The sequence below is a fragment of the Camelus dromedarius genome, chromosome 21 (assembly GCF_036321535.1).
Source record: "Camelus dromedarius isolate mCamDro1 chromosome 21, mCamDro1.pat, whole genome shotgun sequence".
In the NCBI taxonomy this organism is placed as follows: domain Eukaryota; kingdom Metazoa; phylum Chordata; class Mammalia; order Artiodactyla; family Camelidae; genus Camelus; species Camelus dromedarius.
The window spans coordinates 19,718,796-19,746,460 of record NC_087456.1 but is presented as its reverse complement, the minus strand read 5'-3'; the positions used below and the strand labels follow the sequence as shown (position 1 = coordinate 19,746,460).

General features: G+C 35.7%; 1 protein-coding gene across 2 annotated transcripts in view; it reads left to right on the top strand.

Moving 5' to 3' along the window:
- Positions 1-27,665, top strand: part of SMYD3 (SET and MYND domain containing 3) — a 558,077-nt gene that overhangs the window by 107,622 nt on the left and 422,790 nt on the right. For both annotated transcript variants that reach the window (XM_010992333.3, XM_031438496.2), the window contains 3 exons: positions 8,629-8,736; positions 10,398-10,455; positions 12,134-12,270. In XM_010992333.3, coding sequence (XP_010990635.1) covers positions 8,629-8,736; positions 10,398-10,455; positions 12,134-12,270 — 303 coding nt within the window. The remainder of the gene's footprint in view (positions 1-8,628; positions 8,737-10,397; positions 10,456-12,133; positions 12,271-27,665) is intronic.

Sequence of the window (27,665 nt, the reverse complement as noted above, 5' to 3'; positions counted from 1 at the left end):
TGCAGGTGTGCCCTGTGCATGGTTTACTGCTGCAGATGTTGTATGCTTTGTTGAGTGAATGAGTGAATGAATGCTTTCATTAATGATAATTGTTGAATTATATTTAAAAATGGCATCATCTCCAAATAATCTATACTAATATTTCTTTTTAATTGAAATATAAGTGACATATTATATTGATTTTATATATACGACATAAAGATTTGATAGATGTATATATTGCAAAGTGATCACCATAGTACATTTAGTCAACATCCATCTCCACAAATATTTATAAATTTCTTTTTCTTGTGATGAGAACTTTTAAGATCTACTCTCTTAACAACTTTCAAATGTGTGATACAGTGTTGTTAACTGTCATCACCATCCTGAACATTACATCCCCAGGACTTACCTAGTTCTTATAAACTGGAAGTTTGCACCTTTTGACCATCTTCATGCATTTTTCCCACTCCCCATCTCCTGACTCTGGCAGCCACCTGTCTGATCTCTGCATCTGTGAGGTTTTTTTTTTTTTTTTTTCCCAGATCCCACATATAAGGGAGACATAGTAATATTTCTTTATTCATCAGTATAGGCATTATCTGTTAACTTCCTGCTCTGAGAGATAAGGGACTTCAGCTCACCTACATCAGCGTCTGCATCCTCTCCCTCTTCTTTTGTAGATATATCAGGATCCTCTGTTCATCCGAAGTTTCTCCAACAGAAATTTGAGTACCTGCTAGCTAGTCACTATTGTAAGTTGAGCTTGGGATGGTGAGCACTTAGCAGTGAACAAGTAAACAAGATCCTGGCTTTCATGAAGTTTGTATTAAGGAGTGAGGAGACAGTAACAAATGTCGATGATTGTATGAGTGAATGTGATTTGGAAGAGCATGAGCGCACCATTGAATAGGTTGTTACAGAAGGGTTCCCTGTAGAGGTGACATTTAGCCTGGAATCTAATAGTAGCCAGCCATGGACAGATCTGGGAACAGACCTTTTATGTAAAAGAAACAGCAAATGTAAAGGCACTGAAGTAGGAAAAAGCTTGTCATGTTAGAGGAATAAAAAGGGGTTGGATATAAACAGATTCACAAATTTGTATAAAAAAATGAAAAATCTTTATCACAGTGTGTATTCTGATTATTTTACAAATATGATCACTACAAACAAAAATGACTGTATGACTTACAGTTAAGTAATGCTAGCATACTGTAACTTTCTTGCCCTGCTTTATACAGAGTACTGTGGAAGTATGTATTCTGAATGTTTTTGAGTTATATGTGCTTCCTGTTACCTGGAAGATAGAGAAATTTAGTGGTCAAAACTGAGAATTTATCAAAAATAGTTTTACTAATTCATTACACACTAATTCATTACACGGTTCTCCGAATTTTTAAAAACTAATTATCAATAAATTTAAACTGCTACTTTGGGGGGAAAAGACATTGGATAATGTTGGATACATGTCATATACATTTGTTCAGACCCATAGACTATTCAACACCAAGAGTGAACCCTAATGTACACTATGGACTTCGGGCGAAAATGATGTGTCACCGTAAGTTCATCAGTTGTGACACATACACCACTGTGACAGTGGGGGAGGCTGTGTGTGTGGGGAGCACAGGTGTATGGGGACTTTCTGTACCTTACTCTGAATTTTGCTATGAACTTAAAGCTGCTCTGAAAATTAAAGTCTTTAAAAAATAAGTACTAGGGGAAAAAAAGAAAGTTAGAGATGAGGCCAATGATTTAAGACTTGAAGGACTTGATAATGGATTCATCCATTAATTTACACAGCAAATATTAGTGCCAATGCCAGGACTGTGACACACTGTTACTGAACAACACACAGAAAGCCCTTGCCCTTATGGAGCTTATGAGACGGGTAAATAATATTGTCTTATCTTTGTGCCTAAAATAAGGGGGATAAGAGAAAACTGTAGGGATAGGGAAGCTATTTACATACGCACACATATATACACATCTACATATCTATATTTACCATCTGTCTCTATGTATCTAATATATAGATCACAGACCCTGGTATTCCCCTCGCTCACCTTGCCTTTAAAAAGGCTTTCCTGAAACCCACCGGGGAGTTCAGGCTTTCAGAGCACTAGCTGTCCAGGACTCCTCGTACTGGGGTGCCCTACAAACCAGAAACTTCTGAATACTGTTTCATTCATCTTTGCTACACTAATTGGTCACCGATGTTATCTTGTTTCTATTAGCATTTCTTTGATCAGTGGTTTGGTTTGTATTTTTTATTTATTGGCTTTTCTTTTTTAGGCATGAATTTTCTATTCATGTCCTTCACTTTTTCCCCCTTATTTTTATTGAAATAATCACACCCCCCCTTTTTAGTTATTTTATAAGACATCCTGGTATTTTGGAGACATAAGTGTCTACATACATATTTTAGATTTTAGATTTTTCTAGTTTGTCCTTTATTTTTCACCCATGTTTGTAGTATTAGGTTTTCTTGCTTCTGATATAGAAGTTACTTATTTTTATGTAGTCTAATATGTACACCTTTTCGTTGATGGTTTCTAGGTTTTATATCCTGCATTAGAAACACTTTCCCCACCTTGATACTATAAAATACTAATTCCTGTAGGGCAGTAGTTTAATTATAAGTATAAAATAGTATTTTGTTTTTTAATCTACTTAATGTATATATATACATGTGTGTATGTGTGTGTGTTTTTTGTATACATATATATATACACACACACATACATATACACACATACATATAATGGCCTCCTTTTTAATTTAGTCTAGTTTTTCAACCTTTAATTTAGTCAAAGTTTTTCAACCTTTGCTACACATGGAATCCCCCTCAGTGATAAAAAACGATGTAGACACCCGATTCTATGTCATCAGTACTATGAAACTTTCTGGGGTGTGTCCTAGGCTCTATATTTAAAAAATATTCTTTTGTATGTGTGTGGTGTGTATAACTGTAGCATTGTTCTAGATCTAGGGTTTTTAACTCTCTCAGTTTCAAATCCGTCCTCTCTACTGTTTTGAAATGAAATTTCATAGGTAATACAACTACCTAGTTACAGATTTCAAAATTCAATATCAATATAAATGCCATAACTGGAACATAAAGGAGAAAGAATATTGAGACAACTTAAAATATTATGCATTTTAGTGTGTAAATGCTTGGTTGTGACTAGACTGGAAGACACAATTAAGAAGTCATATACTTGCACCTCTGCAGAGTCACTGTGAAAAGGGAAGTACAAAATGTAGATCAGAAAATGTGTTTTACAACACTGTAAACTGACTACTTCAGTTAAAAAAAAAAAAGAAAACGTGTTTTATTGATAATGGAAATACTCCAACTGGTGTTGTCAGTGATATTCTTTTATGAAATATTGAATAACTTTAGCTAAAGTTCTTAAAATGCAGTCGTCTGTTGATTTACCTAGAGAATTCAGTGCTATTAAGACCATAGAAACAAGCTCTTTGTTTATATGTGAAAGGAGGTTTAGTTTTAGGCTCAGATAATTTATTAAAAAATTTGTCACCTTTATTGAATGTCTGATTGGACACTTAAAAGTCATGTTGGGTTTGGAACAATTTTTTATCATATGGAACTGTCCTACAGAGGATGTCTGGTATCTCTGGTTCCTGGCTACTAAGTGCTCACAGTGCTCCCTAAGCATTGTGACCAAAAGAAAACAAAAAACAAAAACCAAAAAACAAAAAACCCAACTCATAGAATATAAATTGGTGCAGCCACTACAGAGAACAGTATGGAGGTTCCTTGAAAAACTAAAAGACTTACCATATGATCCAGCAATCCCACTCCTGGGCATATATCTAGAGAAAACTCTAATTTGAAAAGATACATGCACCCTGATGTTCATAGCACTAGTTACAGTAGCCAAGACATGGAAACACCTTGTGTCCATTGACAGATGAATGGATAAAGAAGATCTGGTATATATACAGTGGAGTATTACATATAAAAAATAATGAAATAATGCCATTTGCAGCAACATGGATGAACTTAGGGATTATCATACTAAGTGAAGTAAGTCAATCACAAATATTATAAGATATCACTTATATGTGGAATCTAAAAAATAATACAAAAGAATCTATATACAAAATAGAAATAGACTAACAGACATAGAAAACAAACTTATGGTTACCAAAGGGGATAGGGGGAGGGATAAACTAGGAGTCTGCGATTAGCAGATACACACTACTATATATAAAATAGATAAACAAGAAGGTCCTACAGTACAGCACAGGGAACTATATTCAGTATCTCCCCCCCTCAAAACACCCCCATAAAGCTTCTGAAAAACCACCAAATTAGGATTACCTCCAGTGGGAACCACTGGTTTAGTTAATAAGTTTATGTTCTGCAGTATGGAGATTCCTCAACAAAACTAGGAATAGACTTTCCATATGACCCAGGAATCCCACTCCTGGGCATATATCCAGAAGGAGCCCTACTTCAGGATGACACCTGCACCCCAGTGTTCATAGCAGCATTATTTACAATAGCCAAGACATGGAAACAGACTAAATGTCCATTAACGGATGACTGGATAAAGAAGATGTGGTATATTTATACAATGGAATACTACTCAGCCATAAAAACTGACAACATAACACCATTTGCAGCAACATGGATGCTCCTGGAGAATGTCATTCTAAGTGAAGTAAGCCGGAAAGAGAAAGAAAAGTACCATATGAGATCGTTCGTATGTGGAATCTAAAAACAAACAAACAAACAAAGCATCAATACAAAACAGAAATAGACACATAGACATAGAATACAAACTTGTGGTTGCCAAGGGGGTGGGGGGTGGGAAGAGATAGACTGGGATTTCAAAATTGTAGAATAGATAAACAAGATTCTACTGTATAGCACAGGGAAATATATACAAGATCTTATGGTAGCTCACAGAAAAAAATGTGACAATGAATATATATATATGTTTGTGTATAACTGAAAAATTGTGCTCTACACTGGAATTTGACACAGCATTGTAAAATGATTATAAATCAAAAAATGTTAAAATAAGTTTATGTTCTGAATCAATACAAATACTGTAAAACATGAAAATATATAGATTCTGAAGTTGTTTTTTGAGTTATGCATGAACTGATAAATGGAATTGAGTCATAGACGTCTTAATTTACTGTTTTCCTGTCTAAAACTGTCTCCCATTGTGTTTGTTTCTTAATGCAATATTTTAATTTCCCTTTTCTTTCATGCTAATTTGTGCTTATTGTGCATCATTGTTAATTTTCAACTATGAGAACAGAAAACATTACAGTCAGTATTGTGAAAAAAAGTCTTAATTACATCCTGTATTTGTAGTAATGGAAGAAAATAGGAAAAAGTAAATCAAGAAGGTTGTCTTTGAGAAACTGGTAGATATATAATGTGCCCTTGACGTTTAGACCAAGGTTCAGGTGTGTAGAGTGAAGATGATGCCTAAAATTTTTATAAGATTGTGTGGTTTTGCTTCAAACTCAAATGCAGTTGCTTGAAAGATTTCTTTGTAAGTCTTTTCTGGGGTATGCTGCTGTTAGTAAGTCTTATGGTAAGACATAATCCTAACAATGTTTTAAAAGCACGGTTTTTAATATCATGGTAAGAAATGGAATAGGCTGTAAAACTGACGCTATTACAGGCTGGTTTCAAGTGGTATGATTGCTTCACTTATTTATGCAGATCTGATTTGGCTTTTAGATGAAAAGGATGAGCATCTTTTTTACTCAAGCAATTGGGACAATAAGTATGTTATACAATGTTGTTATGTAGTGATCTAGTAATAGCCTTAAGAAACATTTTCTACTTCCTAATTACTGTTGAGAAATAAGAGCTCAATATGAATTATGTTAAAGACATTGAGTAGTTTTTGACAAGAGTTGTCCAACATTTAGATGTTTCACTCTAAATAATGTCATCTGACAGATCAGTTGGGTCATTACCTTGGGCTACATGTTATAGTTGTTTCTCCCTGGTAAACTTCCAGGAGGCTGATCAAAACTGGAGGTTTTATCAAAGGAGTTAAGGACGATCCCTTGTAATTTAGACAAGTGTCAAATAAAATATGCTCTTTAGATCATTTGGTCCAAATTGCCCCAGCCTTGTTTTACTAGGTGTAATTCTTTTTCAGCTGGACATTTACTCAGACTCCGAATAGAGCCAAAGGTGCTTTCTCAGAGACCCACTGGCACTGGTATGGTTCATTCCTCCTGCTCACTGAAGGCGTCTATCAGCCTTCTAGACTTTCAAGTGAAAACTCTTCCACCAAAGCTATGGTTCTCCCTTCAATCAGTAATCAAAATATCAACACTCTAGTTTCCTGTCATGAGAATGACCTTGAATTTGTCTGCTTCACCCACTCTCAGATCAGATGAAGGAAAGAAAGTACAGATATATCCGAGTTAGTATATACCAACTTAACTTCCCTCCGAATGACAAGAACAGTCATGGGAAACTCTGTGTTAACTTATTTATCCAAGATTCTTTAATGTAGAACATTTTAGAACTTCTGGTAAGCTAAATATATTTCAAATCTCTAAGCAGGGTCTACATTATGTAGTGTTTTTCAAACTTATTTGACAGTGGAACCATATTTTTTTAGGGCTCTTATAATATGTTTGTACTTGCTAATTGCTAATCCTGGCTTAACCTCTTGAACAATAGAAACCTTTTGTTTTCCACTGAGTTATGTTTTAATATTATAATTTTTCGTGGGTACTGACATTAGAAAGAGCTCTATGAAAGACCATTGTAGTTATGAACTGTTGTTAAAGACACCGTCCAGTGTGCTGATTAGCATTCTTCGAATAAATCCGTTCTGTGATTTAATACTTTGTAAAGCTATGTGTTTTTCCTTTCTGTCAGTTAAGAATTATCTAAGCCATTATGTTGTTGTTTGTTTGTTTTTTTTTGCCTTGCCTGTAAGGCAACTCAAATAAACGTAGTGCACAAACACAATAATTATTTAGCTCTCATGTTTAGCATACTAAGAATTTAGGCTCTCCCCCTTTATATTTATTTAGCTTGGTAGTTAGATCCCAGCTCTTGAGCCCTACTTCTTTCATCTTTAATGTAAGGACAGTATCTACCATTTGGATCATTTTGAAAGTCAAGTGAAATATTAATTGCTTAGCAATGTGACTGACAAACTATACAATGCTAAGCAAATGCTAGAGGACTTTTTTTCTCCATAATTTTAACATTTTATGTTTGAAATTTTACGTTTTATTTCCTACTCATCTTTACTTTGAAGCAACTCAGTTTTATTTAGAAGTGAGTGAAATATAAATACTGAAAAAAAAATGACAAGCATCACATTAAGAGCATTGCTGTAGTGGATATGAAGGAATGAAGTGAAGCAGCTATGAGCAGAGTTGATAAAATAGCGATGTACCCCTTGTAAACACTGCCTCCAAGGTCTGGTTATTAGCAATCAGAGCAGACAAACCACGTCTTCACCCAGCATCCTGACATGGGCAGTCTTCTGAGCAAAATGCTGGCTTGAACTTGAATCTGAGTCACAGTTTCCAAGTAGCTACAGCTACTTTTTGGTTGTGCTGCATGTTTGTGTTATAAGTTGAGAAGAGAGAGTTCTTCTAGGGGGATTTTACAGGTCCACAGTTTGGGAAGCAGATTTATAGTTTCCAAAATAAGACTGAGTATGAGCAGCAGGCATTTCAGTGATGAAACTTCCAACTATCATTTGGAAAAGGATATATTAGATATTTGGTCTAGCTGTCTCCCACTCTCCAGGGGTCAGTACTAGATACTCTGGATTTTATTTCCATTTAGAGCTAATCCCTTGTAAAGGGAGCTGTGGCATTTCTGACCCCAGACTCATGAATAATGCCCTTCCATTTAGTCCTCTCCTTCCTACTGTTGAGACATTGGTGACTGGCTCTGTGTCTCTTCAGTCACACGGGCACATGACTGGGATCCTGGGTTCAGTGACTGTATAACTTATCATCCAGACTGCACTTCTCAGAATAAAAAGGGGCCCTGTTAATAATAATTAGGCTAGGACAACATAAATAAACCAAGACAGTCTGGGGCAAACTTGGTCATTTTATCTAATAATCCCTTTCTGTGTTGTCTTCAAAGACAGAAAAGTTTTATATTTTTTGTTGTTAGCTCTCCTGGTATTTCTGTGCTTGATACATCAGCACAGAAATTCAAAAAGCTATCTGCCTTGTTTTGATTTTTCTGAACCATGTGTTTTGTTTTCTAATTCAGAGTGATATTTTCTTTTTACATTCAAAATCACCGTCTATTATTGAATCCTATTCAATCCCCTAAAAAAGTCTATTATAAATTATTAAGTAAGACATAATGATTCTTTCTTTGGACGCTGCCAGGCAGGTAATAACCATGGGGCACATTAAAGGACAGATGAAATGGACGCTCTGGATATCCACGCCGGGTAATTGCACACTTGGCAAAGACTGCCTCCTGGATCATGGATAGTATTAGCATGTTGCTTTCATTTTCTATTTGCAGTTGTATTTAGGCTGTTGAAATTAAATGAATGCTGACGACTCTCCACTTTCAAAACCAGTGTAAATGAAAGTTAAATTTTTGCGTCTTATATGCCCTCTCCACTCTTGTCTTAACAGAAAAAAGCTTGGCCAGACCACAAGCGAGAATGCAAATGCCTTAAAAGCTGTAAACCCAGATATCCTCCCGACTCTGTCCGACTTCTTGGCAGAGTTGTTTTCAAACTTGTGAGTATAACGCTTATGAAATACGCTTGGGTTTTAATTTGACATAAACACTTACAGTTGTATATATTACTCATGTTTAAGGCTGAATTTAAATCCATGTTAAGGTAGAAGGTGGATTATTCCAGGGAGTATCCTAAGAAAAAACGTGTTCTTTTCTTATTAATCACATTATTAGGGGCAGTGATGAAGTGCAGCTCCCCTTCTTTGAGCAGAGAAAGATTTATTTTGCAAGGCCAAGCAAGGAGAACAGGTGGCTCATGCTCAAAACCCCCAATTCCTACATGGCCCCTTTTTGAAGGCCCTGTGTGTGATCTCTTAGGAACAGAGACATAAGGTCCTCCGTTTGGGGTGTGAGATGTTAGTGATGTCTGTTACATGGCCTTTATTAATTTCCTACTAAGAACTAACGCATAGGGTGAGTATGTAATTTTTTTGGTTGCCTCTTCAAGTGAGATTTTAATTTGATGATAATTAATCTCACATGAAAGAGTGCTTATCTTTTTTTTTTTTTTTTTTAAAGCTAAGATTCATTTAAATTGTTTCTCCTGGCTCCTTCCCTACTCTGCCAAAGCAGCTAGCGGATTCTGTGAAATATCTGCCTGGTGACACCTTCCAGGTTTTTTTGTTGTTGTTTTTTGGCCAGGCTTTAGCATGAATATCTCTTTATTGTAGGCATCTGTCCTGTTGTTTATTAACTTTTTTTTGGCAGTAAGATTTTATAGAGGGTTTCAGGAATGTAAAGTAGTACACCTAAAACTAATACCATGTTATATATCAATTACATCTACTAAAAACATGGATTTAGAATACCAAATGGACGTTGTCTTTGGACTGAATATACGTCACATATACTTACTACTGTTTTCAAATGTGTATATTATATTCAACTAAAATACACAAATTGATTTCAAAGCTATAATAAATTCAGAGCAACTTTGTCATTATGCATTTCTGTAATCACTGGATAATAAAAGTATAATCACTCATTTGAGTCTGAACTTTTTAAAAAAACTTTATTAATATTGAATAGAGAACCACTGTTACCGCAGAAATAAGTTGCTTCAGAATCACCCAATGTACTAGTTCTCAGTCTCCACCTCTGACCTGAATCAGAATCTAATAGAAAGCAGTTGTATTAATAGCTACTTTCTGTTGAGCACTTACTGTTTCCTGGCCCTGTGCTAATTGCTTTACATGATAAGCCTTATTTCATTCCACATCTCAGTGCTATTATTACTCTTGTGTTTCTTATAAGGAAATGGGCCCCTCTTGACTCAAGGTTAAGTAACTTGTCCAAAGTTTCACAGTTTGTAATAAATTCTTATTTTTATTCATCCATCTTTGCTTTTCTGTGATAATTAGTAGTGAAATCCTTACCATGATACAAGTCTGTGGTAGAACTGGGGAAAAAAAAGTATGGAAACTTCGTATAAAAGAGTTTTGTGTTTGAAAATTAAACTGGTGAGTGAAGTCACAACATGGATTTTATTTTTAAATTATGACTGATTAAATATATGTCTAAGAAAGTGATGAAGAGATGGAGTATACAGAATATTTTCTTTTTAATAGACTTGCAGTTAAATATCTAAAAATACTCAAATATAATTTACATATTGGAGCACTTGAAATTGTTTTTGGTGTTTTCCCTCTTTACTTCATAGATGGAAGAAACACCCTCTGAATCGGAGAAACTTTACTCATTTTCTGATCTGGAGTCAAGTAAGTGATGGTCTATCAGCATCTTAAAAATCCTCTCATTTATTTGCTGAGCTGATGAGTTGCTTTATTTTGAGCTTTATTTCTCTGTCTCTTTATTATGTGCGGCAACAAAACTTCTCTTCTCATATTTTTATATAGACTGACACATTACCCTGTTTATTTTATTCCAGGGTAGCTTTGGCCATGTATGAGTTTGTAAAGTGTGACAGAGGTGTCCAAGTTAGCCAGTGAGGGAGGGGAGTATAACCCTTAGTCCAGCTGACAAAATAGTTTTACTTCTATTTCTCCCTTCCTCTTTCCCTTCTTCTGACTCTTGATTTCTTTTTGATATCAGGGAATAGTAATGTGAACAAGAGGTTTCAGGGGACATTTAAGTTCCCCGGTCCTTTAGATAATGAGGAAAGAAGGTCCAGGTGACTTAGGCTCTTGGACAGCACTGAGCATTGTTGCTCTGAATTACCGTGGTGGTGGCCAGCCTTCTTGAGAATGCTGAGAGGCTTTGCACATTTGTTAAGTAAATGTAGGGTTTATTTTTCCTTTCATATTGGCACAGATCCTGTTCAGGGAAGTTGTGAATGACTTCAGCTCATAGTAGCAAGAGCTCCTGGAGTAAATTTGCTACATAGTTTTATATTTCTGGATGGAGGCAAATAAAATGATCTAGTACAGATTTATGGTTATGGGATCCTAAGTGCCAATGATAATAAATTATTATTTAAGAAATCATTGGGTTAATTGTTCTGTTGAACAAGTAATTTAAAGAAAATATGAAGACCTGACATGAGCAACAGAGTTATGCTATAGTTCAACTTGATATATCTTTTCAAGTTTTAATAGAGAACTAATTAGTCATTTTTCCTTCTTGTATTACTGCTAGGTAATTAACATCTCTTGCAGTGAGTTTGAACATTAGCCTTGCTCAGTAGCAATGTCATACATGCTGCCTTAAGTGAGCTGCCCTCAAATGTTGTTAATATGAATTGTGCACTGTTAGCCTTCACACCCCTTTGTGTTATAAATTAAACTGAGTTTTTAAAGGGGTGATATACTGGCTTTGGAACTTTCCCCTTCTGTTCGGGTTGAAGCAGTATCATTTCTTGTTTATTCAACCTGGAAATAACTTGAAGATGAGGTTTCCTTGGTTGATTCATGTCTTCTTCTTAATGTACTTTCTACTTGACAAATTTCGCCAGTTTGAACTTCAGCTGAACTTTTTAGTTCTCCCTTTTTTTTTTTTTTCATCTTTCTTTTGAGATGATACTGCTTATCAGTTAGTCATGAGCTGGTTGTAAATTGTTTCATGGAAAAGTCTGCTTAAATTGACTGACTAAATAAGCATTTCTGGTGGTTTGAACTTGTGTGCTGGCTGATGTAGAAAATCTGCGAACACACATCATTACCGGTCTTGGTTTTAGTGTTTTTTCATCTGTGTGTATATTTATTTTGTTTTGAAAGGTGTTTGATCTTATATTGTAGATGAAATTTGGCAGAAATTTAATTGATAACATATGTACAATCATTTGTAGTTGTCAAAAAATAAAAAGATATCCATTTGATCTCTGTCATGATGGAATCTAGGGCAGGGAATAGCTGGTTTAACAGCTACCATTGAACACCTGAAAATTATCCATTGAAAGTTCACTGTGTGATTGTGTTACTTATTTTCTCTTTTAAAAAGATACTAACAAACTGACTGAAGACAAGAAAGAGGGCCTCAGGCAACTTGCGTTGACATTTCAACATTTCATGAGAGAAGAAATACAGGATGCTTCTCAGCTGCCACCTTCCTTTGACATTTTTGAAGCCTTTGCAAAGGTAAGTGTTAACTTTGGTGCCTTTGCTGTTACCATAAATCGACCCTTTGCTCCTTACTTTGTTGTTGATCCATGAAAACCCAGGACCCGTCATGCCTTTATCACTCCCCTACCTTAATGAGTGAAGAATGAGAGAGTGTATTGCTTCACGTTGGGAAGGGTATTACTTTTCCTGCTTCATCAGTATTCTTATCAGTGGCTCATGTATGTTCATTGTCAGCCCACAGAGCTCATCCTCAAAGGAAGAGTGTGCTTTCTTTTCTCAAAGTTAACACATTCCATTATTTCTTACTAGTGGATTTAAGTTTGCCGCTGGATTCGTTTAGTTTGGTGGTAGTTGTTTCAGTGACGGAACTCGTCTTTGAAGTGAAAAATTTATTGGAATCCGTTTCTTGATTAAGTGAATTCAAAATAATGTGAAAATATAAGCATTTCTGATTTAAAAATATTTGCCTAAAATTTTGTTTAAATGTTTCAAGTCACTAAAAGGTTAAGGATAGAAAATAGGTGTTGTTTAATATTTCATCATGATCTCTTGGTAATAGGTACCTGAAGTGCTCCTTTTGCAAAGGATTCGGAGGGTTGGTTTGTGTCCAGGGAGAAAGAACACACTCATTGATTCTGGATATCTACCTGGGATAGGGACAAAGGAGATGATGCATCTTTCATTGCTATGTGTTTGCTATCCTTACTTTCTCATAGTGTCTGGCTTTGTTTAAATATTTACTATATTTCAGTAATAAGTAAACTTTCACATTTGAGGGTGATTTTGTCCCTTTTTTTTTTTTTTAACAATTTGTAAGCACACATCCAATGACATATTTATCTCGTGAATATTTTGGAAGTATGTCTTATAGTCGACTTATTTTCTAAGAATTTACATGTGATTAGTGTGATTGCTACAGATTTATTCTTGCTTTTCCCAAATGTGTGTGTGTGTGTTTTTTTTTAGGGTTCTTATGATTTTCTGATAATATCACCTTAGTATTACATTCCGGTTTGCCTGTAATTTAAACTTGATTTTAAAATATAAGGGTTACTTGCATCTGAGAAGTTTCTCATGTTTATGTAATATGCTTCTGAAAATTACAAGCTATAGTCACACTATGTGTATAGTGCACACAGGCTCTTTTGATGTTAAACACTATTCAAAGTAATACCTCCTGAAAGATAAAAATATACCTTATGATGACTGTAACTTCATTGTGTTTCCTATTGTTGGAAATGTTAAAGTGCCAATTAGTGGAGTTACTAGTATTCATAATAATGATTTTAAAAATACCTTCTATTGCTCAATGTAAAATGTGAATTACTATCTTATTTCTCTTTTTAAATAATAATCTCATGTATTTTACAGTGAACTTTTCTTGTTGTGTATGGGGGAAATTCTGTCATGATTAAGCAGACAAAATTTTAATCATAAGCTAGCCTTGTCCCCACATACTTGTATTTGTTACTAATTTGCTACAAGAGCAAAACATACACATCTTTGTGACTTATGGGGGAGTTGGACTCATGCGTGATTTCTGCCTTTAAATGTTGGTTATCATCAGAGGAAAGCAGCATTAACCTATGGCTCCTGTACTTCCATGTAAAACTTTTATTTATGTTTTATAAATTGTGGTTATTTTTCTGCTTATAAATTGGCACTTAAAGGAAAACACTCTCTTCCCCCTCCCCCCTCTCCTCCCCCTCCTTCATTTTTTTTAAGAGAATAGTATAGTCTTAAATTTAGCTCACTGAGGTCCTGCCAAGCTCAGGGATGAGCCACTGAGCTTATAACTTTGCAAGTGTGTGATAACGCAGATTAAGACAAATGCGCTGGCAGTCGGTGGAGAATGCTGGACAGAATTGTATCCCTGCTGGTGTCCCCTCCCTGGCTTACTGGCATAGAATTAATGAGAGAGAAGAGATGGGCACTACAGACAGTGCTGCCCCCTGTGGCTGCTCCTGTGTGTGCAGCCTGACAAGAGTGGTTCCATGTGGACCTGCCGTCCTCACCCGGAGGAACTGACTTTTGAACTTATGCTTTAAAGAAAGCGGGCTTTCCCTGGCCTCGATGAAGAAAGTCCCCTTTCATGGTTTGCTTTTCCTCCCACTCACATTCATTCGGGTTCTGTGCAGGTACTGGACATGCTAAGCTTATGCTTAGCTCATCTCGTTGTCATTTAAGATGTAAGGAATTCTGAGGGCTTTTCTAAATTTATTTGTATCTTAATTTTTTAAAAAAACTTTTGTAGACTTTTCCAAACATACACAAAAGTAGAGAGAGAATTCCAAAGAACCCTTACGTTTCCATCACCTGGCTTCAGTAATTTTCGAACTTGTTTTATATCTGACAGATTTCACACAGATGTTCTTTTCCTTTATTTTGATTTTTAAACATTCTTTGCAATTAGTCTTTGGTTATCAGGCCTCTTGGCCTCCTGAGAGAGGTGTTTGTTAGTGAATTCACTGACCAAATTAATCAGGGTGGGGTTTTATTTTGTTTTTTGGTAGGGCTGCTATGTGCAGAGCACTCCTCATCCAGGGTTAGAGAAATATGCGGCTAATTCTAACTCTGACAATTATCTACCAAGGCAGAGAACCTCAGCAGGTCAGAAATCTTACCTGGGGATATGTGCATATATGCCAAACTTGCACTGCCTGGATAGGAAAGAGGTTGTGGAGGATGAGAAGTTTCTTAATCCTGAGACCAGGTTTCATTCTCTGCTGAGCTGATGGCTTGATCTAATAGGAGACCATGATTAATTCCTCAAAAGTTGGCAGTTTATAATTTGAACTCTCTGGAGATTTCTTTTGAAAAATAGTGTATATTTTCTGTTTGACTAGGTTCTTAGTGCTGATTGTGCTTCTGTTGCTTAAGACTTAAAAAAAATTTTTTTTTAATTGAAGCATAGTTGATTTACAGTATTTCAGGTACACAGCAAAGTGAATCAGTTTTATATATACATATATTTTTTCTTTCTTTTTCAGATTCAAGATTTTTACTGGGAAAGCATACCCCACCCATTACTCCAGAGTCGTTACTTAGTCATTTTTTTCCAATTATATTTCCAAGTGTTCCTTTTTCCCTACACTTCCCCAATGTCAGTATTAGCCTCCCACTCCCCACCCCCACATAAATACACACGCACATACGTACACTCTCTTTTTCTCTCCTCTCTCTCAAATAGCAATGGGCTTTAGATTATAGAAGTTACTATATAAACATGTCCTTTCTCTTATGAATTTGTTGCCTGGCTATAAAACTTAAGTAGGAAGGAGAAATTTTTCTAAGGGAGGTTATCAAGGACTTCAGATAGGAAGCAGAAATTAATGGCATGAATTTCAGAAGAGAAGCTGGTGTTGGGAAACAGTTATAGACAATGGTCTAGAAATACTTGTGGAGAGTGAGGGGGTACTGATACCTTGAACCCCCTGGGCTAAGAAAAATATATTGACGCTCTGTGGAGAAGATTTGAAAAGGCAGTTGTTACCTGTGGAATACATGTTTCAGGTTATATTTAGTGATTACAACAAGAGTTTGAATAGCAGTGTGAAAAAAAATGTTTGGTTTACTTGAGGTAGTAATAGAAATTAGTGAGAGTAGTGACTTCCAGAATTTCTATAGAGGGGGATCTGCTTGGATGGAAAGATGGTAGTGATTTGCTTGAAGCTTTGTTTGAATAGCAGTTTTTTTTTTTTTCAACTTAGATTGTATATTGGGGGTGTGGCTGAATGGAAATTAAAGTATAAGGTGTGAAGAAGATGATGGTTGCTACTGACTGTAATGAAGGTGGCCGGAGGAAGGGAGATGTACTGGAGATTTTGTCAGTGGAAACACTGGAGTCACATGTTTATTTATATGTTCATCAAAAATAGGGGCCAACTTCATCTCTGCTGCTCTTTTTCAGATTGTTTAGAGAAGGGAAGATGTATGTTTCTACCTCTACAAGCCCCTCCTCCTCCTCACTCCCCAGCGTTTTTTCCTTCCATTTCTATTTTGAAGTAAAATTTCCAGTTAGGTTTTAAAATGGATTTATCTTGATAAGACACCTGCTGTGGTTCAATCTATTGATTGAGTTCTAAACATGTGCTACAAATATAGAGAATGTATATGTGAATAATGATGAATATAAACTCGAAAAGGTGAGAACATTACAGTTAGAGAGAGGACAAATTAAATGGGAGGCTGAGTGGTATGATCGTTAAGTCGCTTTTTCTGACAAGTAAGTGAAATTCTCTCAACCTCAATTTCCTCATCTGTAAATAGGAAAAATAATAATAACTATTTTAAAAAGCCAATTCTATAGCATTGTCTATAATATGTACAGTAGTTATTGATAATAACTACTTACAGATTAAATGCTCTATTTAAAGTATCTGACACATGTTATTAATTTCTACTACTGCTGCCCCAACGCCCCATCTGTACTTGGGATTCCGTTCTAAAACTTCAGTGTTTTACATCTCCCTGTGTTGTCATAGAGCCAAGAGTATAATCTGCAACTGATTGTTAACCAGGGTCTCAAATGGTTACCTACAATTATGCCCAGTGCAGGCATCCCATGCTGAGAATTACCTGTCTTGTTGAGAAAAAAAATTTGCAAACAGAAGAATTTGCAAAAGAGTACCTTTCCCCCAGTAATGGGCTTGGTTTCAGCCTGTAGCTGTTGTGGCCGGAAATCATTTACTATGTCCTGCATTCATAGCAGCCTCATGATGTCAAAGTAGCTCCTTGGGACTTCATATAGGAAGTATGAAAGCAAGCTTTCTATGTTGAGGGAAATGTTTCTCACACGTGCATCTTAAAAGGATGAAATTAGATTGTAAGAATTGTGTTAGCAGTCATATCAAAATTCACTGAAGTGACATGGAATGTATAGTATTTCTCTATTCCACCCCCCAAAATGTACGTTTGTAATTATTGGTAATGGTTATTCAGAGCCTATACTTATATCAGCAGACCTGGTTTTGAGCTTTTTTTTATGCATAGGGTTGATTTCTTTTTTATTTTTAGTGATTATTGTACAGGCTTCTAGAAAAATATACTTTTTTCCCCTGGACTAATAACTCTCTTTTAAAAAAATGCATTTGGTAGACTGATTAGAATACGATAAGCTCTGAACAATAGAGTAGAAAATGTTCTAGTTGCATAAAGTGTTTCAAAAACAGACATTAAATTGGAAGCAACAAGAATAAAAGTGACCTTCCTGACCACAAAACATATGTCATTGTTAGTGCTGCCAGAGCTCTGCAAAGTACTTTTTAACTCAATAATGTTGTACAACTCACACAGAATTTTTTTATTAGAAATTCCACATCTGTTTGAGGAGATGTTCCCTCTTTTTTCCTTTTAAACAATGATTTTCCTGATAATATGTTATTTTTATTCTTTAGGGCACATCTGTGATCTCCAGAGCTTGCCTTTCCAAACTCTAATTTTTAATGCTATTAATTCCAGCTGGTTTTGCAGTATACACTGTGGTTGTATAGATTTGAAAACGGGAATTTTAGAAGGTTTTTTTTTTTTTTTTGTACTCTTAAAGTTTACATTCAGTTTCATTCTGAGTAAATTCTGTTTTGTTTGGGGAGAATTTTTTTTTTCCTGGAGAAGCAGTGGAGAATGGGTTAAGATAGACAGGAATCTTGCTAATTAATAGTATGAAAGAAGTCATAATTTAATATTTTTGACTGAGGTATGTTAGAAATAAGACACAAATGATACTATATTGAAGATGAAGTACTTGCATTTGCCTGCTATGTGCTGTTAGGGTGTTAACAAATAGCCTATGTGATATTCTGCCATAATGTCATTTTAGAAAAATATATGTCATCATGGAGGAAAAAAAATGCTAAATAACCCATTTTTTTGGTCTTTTATTCACCAAAGAATGATGCATCTCAGTGGAAAAGCAAGAATAAATTTGTTCATGATATATTCAGTTTTTAATCTTAAATTTTCTGTTCAGTTAGCCCTCATTCTGGATCTACTGATGCTTCATTACTTCAGTGTTGCTGGTAGGCTAGTTTGTGGGATGAATATTTCCACCGTTATTTTGAAAGGTCAGGGGTGGGGTGTGTGTGCACGTGTGTTTACCACTTGAGGGGTTCAGGTTATAGGACCAAGTTTTAGAGCCTTTTTGTTGATCAGCTCAGTTGGGTTTCGCTACTGTAGCATGCTATAAAGTAGTAAAGAAAGCAATCTTTTGAATTAATAAAGTGATGTATTACCTAATTACAAAGTTTATGTGAAATGGCAGTATGATAACTTTGACTGCATTACTAAATGGTCCCAGTGACTGATCAGATGTGCCTGAATTCCATTAAGGAAAAAGTAGGCCATTAAATATTTAATACTAAAAGCGAGCAGACACACCAGGATTGCTAACCTCCAGTCACTGGGGTGCACGTGTCTATACATTTGGAGGTGGCTGCTACATGAGACATCTCTCCTGTCTGCTCACAACAGCTGCTGGAAGACTGAGTTATTGGGGTTATACTTCTCTTCTGGTTTTAAGTAAAGCAGGCACACAGCCAGGATGCTCAACTGCACGCAGATCCCTGCATTCTACTTATGAAATGAGGATGCATTTATGATTTATGTTTTTTTACAGTAGGTTGAATCTGAGTAGATTCAAGAGACAGTTATTCTCAAAAATATTCTTCCAAGTAAAGTGACATTTGTGGGACATTTGGGCTTTCAAAACAAAACAATTCATGTGTTTTTAATGATGATATTTATCTGTTATGTTCTTCATTTTTAACCATTCAGTTAATACTTCTCTTTATTTATGTGTAAATAACCTGCGATGAGGTGGTGTATGTTTATCATAGTTAAGGACCAGATGCCAGGTAACTTCTGATGTTCAGAAGGATAATTAGTAAATTCTTAATCAGCATTTTCACTTATACCTATGTTGGTCAAGGTTAATCACTTACATATGGCTAATGCTTTGATTAAAACTATTGATGGATAAACGTCTTTGCCAAGCCTGTTGCCTTATCTATTTGAGTGTATAACTTGCTAATTCAGATAGAGATAATATTTGCAGGATGACAGTATGTCATTATGAAATAGCAGAGGTTACTGTGTTGCTTTGGCCTTCCCTTTAGTGGCAGGAACGTCTACTAGAGTACTGTCTCTCCCTACTAGAGTGCGACTTTCTTAGAGCTAGGAATTACATTTTATTTATTTTGAATCCCTAGAAATCTTCATTTTTTACAATAGGTAACTTAATTGTTGACCGAGTGAAAGATTGAATGAAAACTGTACCTTTTCTGTTTTAGGGAGTGTACTTTGTTAAACATATTTTAAAATTATTACATTACTGTAAATGTACAAGACTGGGTAAAATAACAATCTTTATCATGGTAAAAATTCATGGTGAAAATTCGGTTAGCTGATAGCTCAGAATCACAGAAGCTGCCATTATCCTAAATTCTTCAGGAAATGATGAATCATTACATTAATTATTCCAGAGTTCAACATACCTTTTCTGTAAAAGCCCACATAATAAATATTTTAGGTCTTGTAGGCCAGCAGGCAGAAGTGAATTATTACTGGTGATTTGTAATGCACATTGAGAGGGCTACTTATGGTCTTGGTGGCAACCCTTGACTCTTCCATTATAGTTGAAAGTGTCCATGGATAATACATAAGTGGGCGGGCATGGGTGTGTTCCAGCAAAACTTGGTTTGTGGACACAGAACATTGATTTTCATTTAATTTTTACTTATACCCAAATATTCCTTTTATTTTCCTCCAGCCTTTCTAAAATGTAAGAAAACATTCTGAGCTTGTAGGCTGTGCAAAAACAGGTGGTAGATCAGATTTAGTGGGCCATTGTTTGCCAACCCTTAAATTATTTGATTCTTCCAAAAGGTTTTTTTTATGCACAGTAGGAGACAAAATACGCTATCAAAAAATTCTCAAATTAAAAAAAGGTAGGAAATATTTTACTTGTTACCTTCTAACAAGCTACTGGCTCTACAGTTTTGCATTGCCAACCACATTTGTAAGTACAGTATGTATACAATAGTTCTTTTTTTTTTGAATTTATTATTTTTTTTAACCCCAAGAAAATTTGATTCAATAACTCTAAAATGTTGTAATTCAGTAATAGTAGAAGAGATGTATTTCATTAAAGATTAGGAAGAAATAAAATTCTTAAATTAAAAAACATGTACTTTATTAACGTCTTATGTACTTAAACTACCATTGTTTTTTGTTTTTATTTTAACTGCAGATGTTGTATTTTGTTATTTCGTCTTGATATGAAGTGTAAAGATACAATTTTGAAGTAGAATTATTTTGACCATATAACTCGGGTTCAGAAAGTTTTGGTTGGTTGGTCAGATCTTTTTCTTAGATTGCAGCAGATACTGCTCTTAGACTTTACATTGTGATTTGACTGTTTCTATTATGAACGAGAAGGAACTCTTGTAGGATAAAAAAGTGTTTTAGGAGTATGACACTAATAGTCTCGAAAAATTGTGATAAACTGCTGTGTTTTTATAAATTTTATAATAGGCAGAAAAAGAGTGACATTTTTGATGACAGAAATTAGACTATTTGATGTGGAAAATAAGGTAACTTGGTATATTATAAAGGTAGGGAGGTGAGTTTGGGGATGGCTTCTCTAAGTTGCAAAAAAAGTGTCCTGATCAAGAGAGAAAAAGCCCAACTACTATTTGAAAGGGTCAATTTTCATTAAATTTTTAATTTTCAGTGCCTAGTGGTATGTATTTAAAGAGACCTATGTAGATAAATGCTCCTTGTTGTAAAGGATGACGAAAGAAGGACAGAAAGCCCTGTCATATTTGACAAGCTCACCATGGTTCAGTGTCTGGAAGAGCTTTGTCACTAGAGTGGTCCAACGGTGTGTCAAGCTACCCTGGCATGGCTTGGAGCTTTCTGTCCCTAGAGGAGTTTCATTCTAGATTAGAAGCACATGTCCAGATGAGTTATCTCCATGAATAAGGTAGAGTTAGATGGATGTCAAGTGCTCTTTGAGTTTGTCATATTCATGGTGCATCATGGAAGCATGTAGTATGTCTTTACTCACCCTCTCTATCCAAGTCCAGCTTATTCTTAATGTTTCAGTTAAAATCTTTGGTAAAATCCATCTGACTAGGATTGAGCCTTCCCTGTTGTAAAATCAGTAGTCACTGGTATTTTCTATGTCAGTCATTTGGCAGCTATGAATATTCCCTCTTTTTGTTAGCTGTGTATCTTCATTTCCTACATTCCCTTGTAAACTGTGAGAAAAGAGTCACGTTACCCAATTCCTTCCTTAAGCATAGTAGAACGGTACAGTTTTAGGGCTGAAAAGATCACAGAAACTGTCCGGTTCTATGGCCCCCCACTTCCTCTCCTCTTTCTCTTTCCAGGATGCATCAGTTGTGGCTCAGAGAAGATTAACAGTCACCTAGTGACAGGATGGATGTTAAAATGTAGGTCTTTTCAGCTCAATCAAACACTCTTTCTCCTGATTGATACCCACATGCTCAAGAACTATTAGCTATAATCACCATGCTATCTAATAGACTCCCAGAATGTCTTTATCTTATAGCTGGAAGTATTTACCCTTTGACCAACATCTCCCCATTTCCCAGGACCACCCCTCTCTATTCCTTATATTGAAGATTATCAATATAAAGCTGGAAAACTAAGAATAAGTTATACCATAAGATTACACTGATCAGCATTTGAACTTAGATTGTTTCTGTAATGATGAGTTTCAATCTCAGAGACTCTGTATGGCTGTGTTTAAATGATGTGGCTTTCCAAACCATCTGGATACATTCCTTTCAGATAACTCAGTTATAAACAGAATGCTGTATTATATACTTGATTGTATGTGGATTTGTCTTGTATTCCTCATTTTTTATCTCATACTTACCAGGAAGCCATTGGATATTAGACACTGGTCTTTGTCTTATATTAATAGATCAAGGGACAGTGGAGGGATTTGTCACAAGTTGCCTTGTGCTACACTCACCCAATGTTACTTTCTATTTTAATTTTTTTTTACTCTACTAAGTACTTTAACAAATATAATCACACTTACTAATGACAGCAGCCCTCTGAGTTACATTGTTGTTGTTCCTTTTGCCGATGGTGGAATGCTTAAGGTTCCATTATTTTTAAATAAAGGAACTGGAGCTTTCACATGGCTATCATGATTTCAAATTTTCTCTATTCCACCATATTGCATTTTGTGCTGTTAGCTCTTTATTAAAGCTCTAATTATGGACTACTGTAAGCTGTAGGAGCAAAATCCAGAGTGAAAGAAATAAGAGTATGTATTTGATGATATTTTTATCACTAATACTGAAGTATTGCTATAGGCAAAGCTTTAAATTATTTAATTAGGATTTCTGCTATTTTCATTCAGGTGGTGCATCACATCTTACATGTCTCCTTCCTATATTCAAACCTAAATAAGTGCTGAGAGGGTGGGTTTTTCATATCAAATATTTCTGAGCTGATGTGGCTTCAACTCTATGTGAAAACAAAAATAATTGAAAAAATTTGCATGGAGTTGAGCTACCTTTTGAAATCTGGGTTCCATAACCTTGAAGTACTGAATATTAAAACATTAATTATTCAAGAGCCTTCAGCTTGGTTCTGTCTTGTTTTCAAGCCATTACTGGACGTTTTTTTGTAATTCTATAAATATTAGCATTTATGGATTAAAACATTTTATAATGTGATAGAATATGTATTAATATAGAAGAAAACCGCCTTTGGCTTCTTTGGCACCTATTTTTCTGTTACAGGTATTTATTTGACCTTACAATTTATACCTGATATTAACGGTAGAAGAAAATAACTTAGAAATACTGTCTTTGAACAAATGTCAAGTAAAAGTATTGGAATTCCCTGTAACCAGACATGGCAGTCGTGGGTGCTATTTCAAGTTTTAATTAACATTTCATTTTAGTTTTGTAGCTTAGGAAAGATTTATCAAGGCACGGTTCATGCAGAGCTCTTTCATTAGGATCAGCTGAATTAGGAACAGCATTAAAAATACCATTTACAGCACTTTCTTTTCTATCCTTCTCCCTACCAGGGGTGGCAGTATTTTGTTGAACTAACAGGGTCGGCTCAGCATCTGAAGAGGCCCATGTGATTTGCTGGTTGTTGTCCTGGGGTGTGGTTCATCCTTCACAGCCTTTCAGGGGCTCTTGTTGATGCAAGTTTAGAGCCAAAGTGGGTAAGAGATGTTGTTTTGGTGCCTCAGAAGTCTTTTGTAATAGTAGGTGACCGTTGGTTTTCTTGTCCAAGATTCCCTAGAATAGTACCCACGTAAACCTCAAGTTTGCAGATCTTAAGGTGTGATATTGTCTAAATCTTTTATCTGCTTTCTGTGGCATGACCTGCCACTGATCCTCCTCCTACCTCTCTTACCACTTTGTTTAAAACATTATCATTTGCTGGTTCTCTTTTGATCTGTTGAAGGACAAGCATCTCGCTACCATGGTCTGACTTGCTGAGCCTTGTGTTTGCTCTGATCTCCAGCTCCATATTTTCTTCTTATTAAAAATCTTCACTTGCAGGGTCTGTTTTAACTTCAGATTCATCGTGAACAACGCTTAAAACTCTTGTCTTATCCTCAATAAGATGTGCTGTTTCTCCACCTTTTCTATCTTTCCTCTTAGCATGGTGGCCTCCTGAGTCAGGCACACCAGAAATCTCAGGGATGCCTCTGAATATTCCCTCTCTCTTCCCATCTATGTGCCCTTCTTATGCTGCCTTTGAAATCTCTCTTAACTGTTTTCTTTTTATATACTTTTTTTGCCACTGGCCTAGTTAAGGTTCTTTTTATCTTGCCTGTGAGGCTCTATTATTTTTGCCTCTCTTTCCTTGTATCTCACCCCCCCCCTTTTTTTGTACTGCCATTAGAAATACATTAAAAAAAAGAGCTGATCATTTGAATCCCCCGGTTTAAAATGTTGATTTTCTATGGCCTATTGTATAAAATCAGGGTTTTAGAATATGGCATTTGAGGGTGCTGCGAGCCCTCATCCTGTGCTACTTCCCTGATGCTGGATGACCTCCTGGATAGACTGTAACTTGAGGGGTGTAACCATTAGTGACCAGCAAGCTGTAGGGATTCAGTCAAGGCATGCTTTCACCCCTTTACATTGTTGCATTGTCACCTGCATTTTGCTTTTACTCCCTCACATTATTGCATTGTCAGTATGTTTCTTCACACTTCCAAAGCTTGATGATATCTGCGGTATTGTTGCTATGACAGTAGCAAACAGATGGAGGCAGGGCAAGTATGTCCTCAGGATCAGGAATTATTTTTAACAGGCTAAGATATTTTTTGAGCCAATTTGTAAAGCTGCCCGTGTATATGAGAACACACAGGAGAGGTTTATCAAAGCCAGTGTGACAAATCAGCAAGACCTGGTTATGGCTGCTCTGTGTGTATATGGCAGGGTGTGTGTGTGTGTGTGTGTGTGTAAATGGTGAAAATCATTGTGTTCCTTTGGATCCTAAGGTAGTGTGCTTCTACCTCTAAGTCACTGATTTGACAGAGGAAGTTTAGCTTTGAATACTAATCACCAGCAGTACTCGAGTGGTCTTCTGCTTTGTCAGTACTGCTGAGTTTGATAATTAGAGAATTACAAGGATGTGATCAGATTTTGGAAACCCGTTCCTAGAAGATAAGTATGTGTATTTGCTAATGGTTGTCAGGCAGACTTCTCGCTTTTCTTTAGAGCAGTGATAATTGCTAAAGATAATTTTTTTTATGCTGAAAATATTTCCCTCTTATCAGTGGTGTTTGGATGATCTTTGCTGTTTCTTACCGCCTGAAAGTCACTAAAGAGATGCCTGCAAAGTCCTTTGCATTTTGTGGAAGCAAGGCATTATGCTCTATATTTAAAAATGATTATCTTTCAGTTTATTGGAGTAGAAGTGTATTTTCCACATGGCAAGGAATGTTTAGACTCAGATGATTTTGGTATTTGAAATTTCCTTTGAACACAGCTTCATGCTTTCAATTACGAAATAATATAGTGGCTCAGTGAGTGTGATAAATCACATGATACTAGTAGTTCCCGGCATTTGGAGTACTCTAAATTCTTGCTGTTTGTCATTTTCCCTTACAGTCAAGATTCCTTTCTTAATTCCACCCTTTGCAAGTACAGTTCTTTCCATTCTTCCTGGAAAATTCCTTTTCATTCTTCAGAATTCCCTTCAGATGCCTCTTTTTCTAGGAAGTCTCTCAACTTCCTTGGGCATGTCCCATTATGACAGGAATGGGGAAGTAGACATATAGAATACAAGTGGATAAAAATAAAGAGCAGCCTTGTCTATCATTTTATCCCTCCAACCAGGAGCTGGTGTCACAAGTTGGCCAGTTTATCACAAAAGGGCACAGCCGAACACTCCGGTCCATTGGAATTGAACCCCTGACAAAGATGAATGGTAGCTTCTCACATCTATACATTTTGAAAGTCTTTCCTCCCATCTATTCATGTCATTTTCTCTTTTTAGGGAGTTCTGTCTCTTACCTTTCTGGTCCTCTCTGAAGAATCAAAGGATTCATGGTTTTTGAAAAAGCAGATCTTTAAAAACTACCAAGTTACTAATTGTAGTTATCTTTGTATCAAAATGATAAACACAGGGATTAAATGGTGTACAGTCTAATCTATTTTTCTTGAAAATCTTGCTTGTGAATTTAATTTCCATAAATAAGATAGCAGATTATGTGAAGTAGGAAAATTTGGAGATCAGCAGGGTCCTGAATCTTTTTGTGGAGGAAGATTTATTTTGGTAAGCTCATCGCTCTGTTTTAAAAATGTGGATTTCCACATGTTGTGTCTAGTTTTTTCCTAAGTCAGGGCACATTTGTGGTTAAATCTTTTTGTTTTCCTTTTGCAGGAACCAGTTGTTTCTTGAATGGGCTTTACCAAATTCTTGGGGCCCATCTGCACTTAGATTTGTAGACTTGTTTGGAATCTGCTTTGCTAAATTGTAATTCACAGGATTAATGATTAACAACTAATGTAATGCTATGAAATTGGCTTTTTAAGCCTTTTGGTCATGAAACCACTCAGCAAGTGGCTGGCTTCCTCTTTTCCAAAACCTAATCAGTGTCCCTGGGAACATTTCTATGTGAAATACCTATTCCACAGTCCAGCTTGCTGTCTTCTAAGTAGAATTTCAAAGTCCAGTAACTTCAGCAGGTTTTCAAATCAACCACTGTAGACACAGAGCGTGAGAGACAAAATAGAATCCTGAAACTTTCTTCCTGGTATGTAGAGGAAATAAGGGTAGTATTCTTCATGCAGCCATTCAGTTCAGTTCAGTTCTGATGTATTTGTCCTGTTGGAGGTTTTGGCTTTTCTGTTCCTTTTTATAATAAACTGGTCAGATCACTGTACTGGTACTTGACTAGAGGAGTATAATAATCCAAGTGCCTGTTCTGTTTTTATCTGTATATATTTTACACTTTGACTTTTCCATTCATGTCATAATATGATACCGTGTTTAGAATTTGAGGCTCTTGTATGAAATGCAAAGCCTGTGGGGAGAGTGTAGGCCAAATACTTGTTAACACTAAATATTTTTGAACAATTTAAAAAATACTTATTGATTTTAGAAATAACTTTGATGTTCCCTTAGTTATATTAATATAGAATGAATGCTTTAAAAACTTATTTTAGTATAATTAACCTTTTAAAATTTTAGGCAAGGAAGTAATTGCACATTTTTGTAGCTGAATCCTAGTTTGGGTGCTTGTTTTGATATTATTTTTAGAATGTTGACATTGTAGTCCTTTTCATCTTTATTTTCAGTGACAACAGAATCCTAAGCCTAAGAAAATGTGATTAATTCTTTCACATTGAAGTCATTTAATCGTTCTTTGCCTAACAGCTGCTTTTTATTCAGTACATTGAACATAAAATTTTAGAGTCCTTTGCGCTATCATAAATTTTAAATGTGAACCGTTCTTCCTCTGAAGTGTCATATGCTATTGTTTTGATTTGTCAGTTTGGTAGGCTGTTTTGCTAGAGATTGCTGTTGTAGTTGGCTAGGAGGGCATTCTTCTGGATGTAAACTCTTTCCCCAGCTTTGTATGTCACTATGGTAGTTAGTATTATGGACTGGCAGTAATGAGGTGGGGAAAAATTGCTTTGACTTGTCATTCCTAAGCTCCTTTTATTTCTGAAACATGTTGGAGAAGTGGAGAAACAGAGTGAAAACAAAGTAGGGAGATTCTTGGATATTTTTGGTGAAAAAGAACCAGCTTAATACATTTCAGCTCAATACATTTATACTGTCTCCGTTCACAGCACTGTATGGGAAGACAAGGGTAATTAAGACTTAGTTTCTGCCTCATCTGGTAGGAGACATGAAAGACATATATAAATAACTTAAATATATTGAAA